Source organism: Neomonachus schauinslandi, chromosome 5 (assembly GCF_002201575.2).
Source record: "Neomonachus schauinslandi chromosome 5, ASM220157v2, whole genome shotgun sequence".
Classification (NCBI taxonomy): domain Eukaryota; kingdom Metazoa; phylum Chordata; class Mammalia; order Carnivora; family Phocidae; genus Neomonachus; species Neomonachus schauinslandi.
This window is the reverse complement of record NC_058407.1, coordinates 53487157-53496729: the sequence shown is the minus strand read 5'-3', so window position 1 is coordinate 53496729 and position 9573 is coordinate 53487157. Positions and strand designations below refer to the sequence as shown.

General features: G+C 39.5%; 1 protein-coding gene across 1 annotated transcript in view; it reads right to left on the bottom strand.

Moving 5' to 3' along the window:
* Positions 1 to 339: 339 nt before the first annotated feature.
* Positions 340 to 9573, bottom strand: part of TAFA2 (TAFA chemokine like family member 2) — a 127042-nt gene continuing 117808 nt past the window's right edge. The window contains exons 2-4 of the mRNA XM_021678548.1: positions 4515 to 4667; positions 3293 to 3417; positions 340 to 468 (exon numbers count right to left, since the gene is read on the bottom strand). Coding sequence (XP_021534223.1) covers positions 340 to 468; positions 3293 to 3417; positions 4515 to 4667 — 407 coding nt within the window. The remainder of the gene's footprint in view (positions 469 to 3292; positions 3418 to 4514; positions 4668 to 9573) is intronic.

The following is a 9573-nucleotide window of genomic DNA, read 5'->3' as shown; positions in this document are numbered from 1 at the left end:
TTATCAAAGATTTTTTTTCTCAAATCTTACAAGCTCTACAGCACCTTTCCCCTTGCTACTTTTGTATTATATAATTAGAGTATAATTATGTGCTCTTTCACACTGGAAAGAGTATTCTTTTATTAATGACTCTTTGAAAAGTTCTTTATTATTTATCTTTGAAAGTGAGTTTGAAATCGAAGGGCTCTCATGACTTTTCCTTTCTTTCTTTTTAACTTTGGAGTTCTTAAAAGTAATACAATAGGTGGTTACAGAGGTCATAGGCAGTCATAAGTTTCCACCTTTAAGGTAAGAAATAGGGTTCAGGAAACAAAGGTTGCATCCTCCTTTTCCTCCAGATTAAGTGTTTGGGGTACTGAAGAACATGACTGCAAAATACTGATATTCCAACAGGGGTTGTCTATTCTTTGCCTTTTCTCCCTTGGTGGGACAAATAGAAAATGGATCAGAATAATAAGCTTCCTGAATCTGGTACAAAGACAGAGGGGGGTATAATTCACACTTACAGTAGGAATGTAAATTCCAAATTAGTCTTAAATGAGGAATTCACCCAGCCCATAATCTGTAGCCAATTCTGGAAAGTACCACCACGTCTCTGCTGAGGCTAAGCAAGTCTCATTGCTGTTTTTGGCTGACTGCTTTTTTTCTAACATTCGGCTTACCGGAGCGCTCCAGATTGAATATGGGCAATTAAAAGGAAGGGTGTACATTATTGCAAATTTTAATCATTTCTCGAGCCATTTTGCTTGCAGTCATAATCCCACAAGACCAACATATCTTGCATAAGAAACTCAGATGACTTTTGACTGCAAGCAACTCTTCGGTTACTTAACCTATTCATGCTTAATTTCTGGACTTTCCCCATTTGTGGCTGGAACCTGCCAAATCAGGACTGCAGTGGCTGCTTGGCTTCCCACAGCCATGGCTAACTTATTTAAGCCTGGCAAATGAACAGTAATGCCAATGAATCAAAAAACGATCAGAATTCTTCTCGATTCCACTGCTGCTATTTATGTATGGCAGGAGCTACCTCTGTCCAACACTTCCACGGTGTACAAAGTAATACTGGGCCAGAGCTATTTCAAAAATTGGTATCTCCTGTACTTTTTGTACTATTTCAGTGGAGACAGCAGAACAGTAATAACCTGATGACCTCGGAAACTTTGTTTTTTGAGGCCTCAGGGAAATGTAGCCAAATTGTTTTGGTAAACCAAAAAAACACTCAAAATTGCACATAATTTTGCCTAGCCATTTGGAATACCATGATGTCCCTTGAGTTGGAAATGTCTACATAGCTTCCTACTCACCAGCAGTCTTTTTCTTGTGAAGAAAAACAAAAGATAATCATTTACTTTAATTGTATTCAAGAAACTCCATCTTTCAGGAGGATCTAGATATGGTCTTCCTCACAAGTTCTCAGCCTCTCATCCATCTTGTTTAATTACAAGATGAAAACCAGTTAAATGTGAAGAATTGCGGAGACTGAATTTTAAGTTTGGACCGCTGAGAATATGGCACAGCCCGGAGGGAAGCAGCACTTCTAACACAATTTACTGTGGGAATTTAGATCGCATGGTCCTGACCTTTTCATTTCAACGATCCAGAAAGTTAAAGATAATTTTAAAGGTCTCCCTAATATGAATAGAACGGTAGGAAGCTTTCCTCACTATTACTTAAGAATAAGTTAAATTATCTAGTTTAAACTACAGGTTAAGAGATTAGGTTCTGGAATGAGACTGCTCGGTTTGAACCCTGGCTTCCCTGTTCATTAGCTGTGTGACCTTGGGAAGTCACTGAAGGTTTTGAAACTTTGGTTTACTCATCTGTAAAAAGGAGATAATAATATTATCTTCCTCACTGGGCTGTTAAGAGGATTAAATGTGCTCATTCACATGAAGTACTTTGTTCGGTTTATGGCATATGTTTTAAGTATCCAATAAATGTTAGCTTCCTCGTGTCCACTGAAGTAATAAAAAACAGAGTTTAGTCGTAGAGTGCTATTTTTTTTTTAATTTGCTTCAGAATCTCAAATCTTCAATGAATTTCCGTGAGTGCTATTTTGGACTAAGAATTTATAGTGTTAGGGAAGGAAATATTTTCATGCTATAAAAAACATAAGTAAATTTCATATTGCCAGGATGTTTTTAACAAATCAATATGGTTTATATCATGTGCTAACTGAATAATACAATTATTCTAATTAACTGATCATGCACTCTGTGGGTTTGGGAAAAGTATGTCAGCATTTAGCCAACAAAAAGAGTCATGAATAATTTGAAAAATATGAACTTATTATTTATGCTATTAGAAACTTACTTTTGTGTGTCTGAACAGACTGTGCACTAAACATATTATTCAACAGACTGAATTATATATCTGATAGGATTTAAAAATAATCCTCTTGAATATGTCCAGAGAGGTTTTAAAAAAAAAAAAAACAGAACTATTATTAAACAATGTGGTAAATTAACCAGTCTCTGGTTTTACGTTACTTTTTATAAAATATCATCTTATATCATTATTCTGTTCTAGTCCCCAATTATCCAATTCTGATCAATAGTCTGCTTTCCCCTAAAAGCAAATAGCAAAACAAGACAGAACTTTCATTTGCTGATTCTACAGGAAATTTAAATTCTGCCAATCCAGAATATCCATGGAGCTAATTAGGAAAGCAAAGAATAAAGCTAACCATTTTTCACTTCTCTCCCATGTCCCAGAAGTCAATCAGTGCAAGCTGAAAGACATCATTGTCTGAAGAGTATTCTTTTCATACTGACTCTGAGATTTAGAAACTGCTCTCAGTAACTCATTACAAAGTTAACCATTAGAAAACCATTTATTGACCCAGAAATCAGGGAGATCAAAATAATTACTTTCATAAAAATGAAAGACTCTTAGTTGTGAAATTGTATTGAGTCATATGTAAAATAAATTATTTTTTCCCAGAATATATTCAAATTATTGTCCATTAGAAGAATAAGGGATTGAGGTCACCTTCTCAGCATTTAACATGCATCCTTGGGAGGTTTCACATTACTATCAGTATCTCATGAAAGAACACACAACATTGATTTATTAAATAACATGACAGTTGATGGCAATCTATAGAAGATGCTATTCTGGGGAAAAAAATGTGCTATGAAAAAATGAATTAGGAAGAAAATGGGGGGGGGAATGTAGTATGGAAAACTATACTCTTCATTCTACAACCATCACTTAACGATGTTACTGCACATGTCCATGCTCTATAAATTCAGACATTTTTGCAATCCCAAGCTGGCAGTCCACTTACCCTAGTTGTTTTCACTTTATTCCCAGAGGAACAGCTCCATCCTTTCCGATCCGGAAGAACTTTACATTCCTCTCCCTCAAGACATGGCTGCATATGGCACCACCATTTCTGTTCCACTATTGAAGCTACAGGAGATTAAAAAAAAAAAAAAAATCAATTCAGTGTTTTCTATTTGGGCTAGTTAATTCTCCGGGTGCACATTTAAAGAGGAACAAAGGGCACCAATCTTTCCCACTATTAGGTAGAATGGGCTTTGAAGCATGCTTCTCTTTTTGTCCACAGAGGCTAAATCTTTCTAGATATTCTGACCAAAAGAATTTGTATTTTCTATTTTAGTTTATTGTGGTAAGAACACCTAACATGAGCTCTACCCTCGTAACAAATAGTATTGTTAATTAATTAAATGCACATTATGGAAGGATTTTTTTTTTCATGTGAACGTACAGGCTTCATGAAAACTAATATATTGGAAAGAAACTTATGTAAACATACGCATGCACTGATTTACCTAAACATATAAGAAAATCAACCTATGACCAGTTTAGAGTCAATGTAATACTTCCCACAAGTAGGCTAAAATTAGGAGGATACTAGAGTTAATGCAATTTTTTTAACTGTGGGCAGTAACCATCATCAAGGAATGAGCCATGCTAACAGGAATACTTAAATTATTATTTATGGTAACAGTAATTAAATAGATCTATACAAAGATGTATGTCCTATTGTAATTAGGTGAACCCTCCAATGAAGAAATTAATATTTTGATGGATCTCCATAAAAATCAATATTTCATGTGAATTCAAGGTACAATTACAAATTCACTCATTTGTATGGTGCTTATTATTTTTTCATTCTTAAGAATCATCCATGGGTTTAGGTCACCATACTGTTTAATCCTCTATTTTCATCTCTCCTTTCCCAATTAATTTACACACACATGCCCTCCACAGGTAAATCAGTATTTCATGGTATCAAAGTAAGAAGCACATGGACTTGTTGGAACCTCACTAGAATGCCTTTTGTTACAAAACTGCGTAAGGTCTTAGACCTTCTTCCAGAGGATTTTAGATTTCAGAATGCCCCCCTAAATAATCTCTCATCAACCACATGATTTATGGAATGGTCCCTCAGGACTGACCACAGTCAACAGCATTATAGTGGAGTTCCAATTCTAACCAGTCCCCAGCTACATGACCACCATGAGCAATGGAAGAAGTCGCACCATCCACACAAGATGGAGCAGCTCGCGTGGTGCCTGCCACCTGCCCAGGGAAGCAGGAGCACTTGACTGTCTGTGATCGCTCTTCTATCTTGTTCTTATTACAGCATCTGTGGAGTGCCACCACCTCGCAAGTGCCCGTTTTAACATGGTGAGCTGCACAAACAAAAGAGATAAGACAACATTGAGAAAGTTTTGGCTTCTCCCCCCTCTTTTTAATTAGAAGTACATTAAATATAGCTCTATAAGGGATCCACCATGCATGAAACTAGAAAGACAACGATGCTGACTCCATATGCAGATTTGATTTCTTTTCTGAATGTGCAAGGACCATTTCTGTCAGTAAATGCTTGGTGAAGCAGGAACAATTAGTGACCAGATTAGAATGAGCTGTTAGAACAGTCTGAAATATAGAGACAATATGTGGCTCCATCAAAAACATACTTATTTGCATATGACATTTTTGTCCAACATGTTAATCAAAGAAAGGCTAACCCCTTGACAAGACACCCTGCAATGGGGCTAAGAACAGACCTCAAAGTGGGGGAGGGCTAAGGTTACATTGTTCCTCTAGGGGTGAGTGCAAAGGCCAGACAGGGAACCTCTTTTAGGAAAGCAAGGAGGTAAAGGGTGGAACCCATCTCCTCAGTATTCCTCTGCCCAGTTTCCCTGGGAATGAGCTAATTGGGAATTCTTGAAATTGCTGCCATTTTCCTGAAAGTCCCAGCCAGTGTCAGTCCTAAAAATCTTTTTTTCCCATGTTGCCTTGAGGGAACAACTGCCACCAATAGCCAACAACTGTAGCCAGATTGTGGATAGATTTATATTTAGCCTGGGAGCCCCATCCAATAAGCTGTGGGGCTCCCCCCACCCAGCCCATTAACCTGGCAGAAAGGCGCCTGAATGCTTTGGGTGCTTGAGATTTGTGGACCTCACTTATCACATTATGATAGGGTTCTAGTTTGCCTTTACTTTTTTTTTTTTTTTTTTTTGGAACCATTTCATCTTCAGAGTATTAACCCTACTTTGAAACAATAAAGCAGAAGTTTCATCTGCTAAAAATAAAAAGTTTAAAATCAAACATTAGTTGAAACACTGCTTTCAGAAATTTAAAAAATGTCTTATAAAAACCAGATCTGAAACTGTTTAACGTTATAAACATATCAAGACCCATTTTGTAAATGAGATCAGTATATTATGTATTAATTTTCCCCTTGGGGATGAGTATCACTGTGCAGAACTCAGTTAGACAGCTTGCTTAGATTTTTCTTGCAAGAGAAAACAAATCACACATCATCCATCCCTCCATGCAAGACCAAGAAACTTGGGTGTGACATATGGCTTTGACATGTGATCCTCAAAAGAACTTTCAAGAAACAGATCCCATTTCCATTGCCACAAAGATTTTCCTGCCACTGTAGATACAAATGGGGATTTCTCTATGTTTAACTCAAACATAAGGCTATCTCTGTGGAAAGTTTAAAAACTTGAGAGCCAGACTTCTTACTTCTTCTGCTCTAGAAAATATTTTCTTAGCTAAGGATGATTCAGTTTGGTTTAATTTATTGAATACTTTGCATTATATCATACAAGTCAATATGCTAACTTTTTGTACTGCACTTCACTTAAGCACATTTTGATTGAGTCAATACCACACTTCAGGTATGGTTCTGAGTATTGGGGATATAATGATGAAAAGGAGGGACACAGAGCCTGCCCTCAGCTCATATTCCTGTGTAGAAAACAAATTATAAATACCTGTTAATGATTAAGACAATACTAGATTTTTAAGCTCTTGAAGGAACTGCAGTAGAGTAAGGGGAAAGTAATCAGGGAGGGAAAGTGTATTTTTGTGTCAGAGAGGACCCCTGTGAGATAATCAGAATGATGACCTGAGTGCTGAGAGGGAAGCATCTGTTATGAGGATCTAAGAAAGGAAGGGCATTCCAAAGAGAAGCAGCAGCAAATGGTGGGGAGCTGAAATGGGAAAATGTGTGATGTGTTCCCAGGACAGCAATATGACTAGTGTGGCAATAGTGCAGTTGAACAATTGGGAGATCTAGTGAACTGTGTCAGAAATGTGGGGAGAGCAGGGGAGTAGGAAAGATGGCAGAGGAGTAGGGGACCCTATTTCAACCGGTCCCCAGAATTGAGCTGGATGTCTACCAGACCACTCTGAGCACCCACGAAACCAGCCTGAGATGTAAGAAGATCTGGATCTCTACAAACAGAATATCACAGGCGGTTGGTTTCGAGGTACGAAGCGGGGAGCCGTGATTCCACGGGCAGATATCGGAGGATAAATGGCAGCGGAGGGTGCCTGGCCGTGGGGATCCTACACCGCCGGTGAGTGACAGCCTCGCGTGCTGCGGACAGGGCACAGACTTGCAGACTTGTAGCGGCGGGGAAAGGACTCTAGGGCAGCTCCCAGGGTGGAAACCTGGAGCAGTGGGGTCGCATGGGTGAACTGGGGGCAGCTGGCGATTTTAGAAGCACAAAGGGCAGAGACGTGCCCCGACCTGGAGGCAGGACTGGGAGCGCTGCGGAGGGGCGCACAACCCAGGACGCTGCAGTTTATAGCAGCACAGACAGAAACGGAGAGAGTGTGGCCTGGAGAGCTCACTGAAGAACAGACTGCGGTCTCTCTGCTCTGAGGCAGAGGGTTGGAAACCATCTCTTCTGCTCTGACTCACAGAAGAGACACGGAAAGACTCCAGGGAAAGCTGCCAGAGAATAAAAGCCCCAAACATTGATTCCCGCTGAGCCCATCCCCCGCCACAGGGGGGCAGGGCAACTCCACCCAAACAGGGTTGTCTGAGTATCAGTGCAGCAGGCCCCTCCCTCAGAAAACAGGCTGGGAAAACAAGAGGCCAGCAACCCTAAGGTCCCAAGAAAACAGGTGCATCTTGCTTGGGTTCTGGTCAATAATTTGGACTCTATACATTCCCTCAAACACCCACCAATAGAATGACTAGGAGGAAGAGCCCCCAAAATAGAAAAGACTCAGAAATTATGACTTATGCTGCAGATTTACAAATGGATGCAGATATAACCAAGATGTCGGAGATGGAATTCAGGCTAGCAATCGTGAAGACGATGGCTAGAATGGAGATATCAATTAATGGCAACATAGAGTCTCTAAGGGCAGAAATGAAAGTTGAACTGGCAGAACTTAAAAATGCTATCAATGAGATCCAATCCAATCTAGATAATCTAACAGCTAGGGTAAGTGATGCAGAAGAACGAATAAGCGACCTGGAAGACAATATAATAGATAAAAAGGGAAAAGAGGAGGCCAGAGAAAAACAACTCAGAATCCATGAAAACAGAATCAGAGAAATAAGTGACACCATGAAGCGTTCCAGTGTCAGAATAATTGGAATCCCAGAGGGAGTGGAGAGAGAGAGAGAGGACTAGAAGATGTATTTGAGCAAATCGTAGCTGAGAACTTCCCTAATCTGGGGAATGGAACAAACATTCGCATCCTAGAGGCAGGGAGGACCCCTCCCAAGATCAAGGAAAACAGGCCAACACCCTGGCATGTAATAGTAAAACTTGCAAATCTTAGAACCAAGGAAACCATCTTAAGGGCAGTTAGGGGGAAGAGATTCCTTACGTACAGAGGGAGGAACATCAGAATAACGTCAGACCTATCCACAGAGACCTGGCAAGCCAGAAAGGCCTGGCAAGACATATTCAGGGTACTAAATGAGAAGAACATGCAGCCAAGAATACTTTATCTGGCAAGGCTGTCATTTAGAATGGATGGAGAGATGCAGAGCTTCCACGACCGGCAGAAACTGAAAGAATATGTGACCACTAAGCCGGCCCTGCAAGAAATATTAAGGGGGTTTCTATAAAAGAAGAAAGACCCTAAGCGTGATCTACAACAGAAATTTACAGGGACAATCTATAAAAACGTCTTCACAGGCAACATGATGACAATTCATATCTTCCAATAATCACTCTCAACGTGAATGGCCTAAATGCTCCCATAAAATGGCACAGGGTTGCAGATTGGATGAAAAGACAGGACCCATCCATATGCTGCCTATAAGAGACTCATTTTGAACCTAAAGATACATCCAGACTGAAAGTGAAGGGATGGAGATCCATCTTCCATGCCAGTGGACCTCAAAAGAAAGCTGGAGTAGCAATTCTTATATCAGACAAATTAGATTTTAAACTAAGTCTGTAATTAGAGACACAGAAGGACACTATATCATTCTTAAAGGGTCTATCCAACAAGAGGATCTAACAATTGTAAATATCTATGCCCCCAACATGGGAGCAGCCATCTACATTAGCCAACTGTTAACCAAAATAAAGAGTCATATTGATAACAATACGTTAATTGTAGGAGACCTCAATACTCCACTCTCAGCAATGGACAGATCATCTAAGCAGAAAATCAACAAGGAAACAAGAGCTTTGAATGATACACTGGATCAGATGGACCTCAAAAATATTTATAGAACATTCCACCCTAAAACAACAGAATACTCATTCTTCTTGAGCGCACATGGAACTTTCTCCAGAATAGACCACATACTGGGTCACAAATCAGGTCTCAACCGATACAAAAAGATTGAGATTATTCCCTGCATATTCTCAGACCACAATGCTTTAAAACTGGAACTCAATCACAAGAAAAATTTGGCAGAAATTCAAACACTTGGAAGCTAAAGACCACGCTGCTCAAGAATGTTTGGGTCAACCAGGAAATCAAAGAAGAACTTAAACAATTCACAGAAATCAATGAGAAGGAAAACACATTGGTCCAAAACCTGTGGGATACTGCAAAGGCGGTCCTAAGGGGGAAATACATAGCCATCCAAGCCTCACTCAAAAAAATAGAAAAATCCCGAATTCACCAACTAACTCTACACCTTAAAGAACTAGAGAAAAAGCAACAAACGATGCCTAAGCCATGCATTAGAAGAGAAATAATTAAAATTAGAGCAGAAATCAATGAATTAGAAACCAGAAACACAGTAGATCAGATCAACGAAGCTAGAAGTTGGTTCTTTGAAAGAATTAATAAGATCGATAAACCACTGGC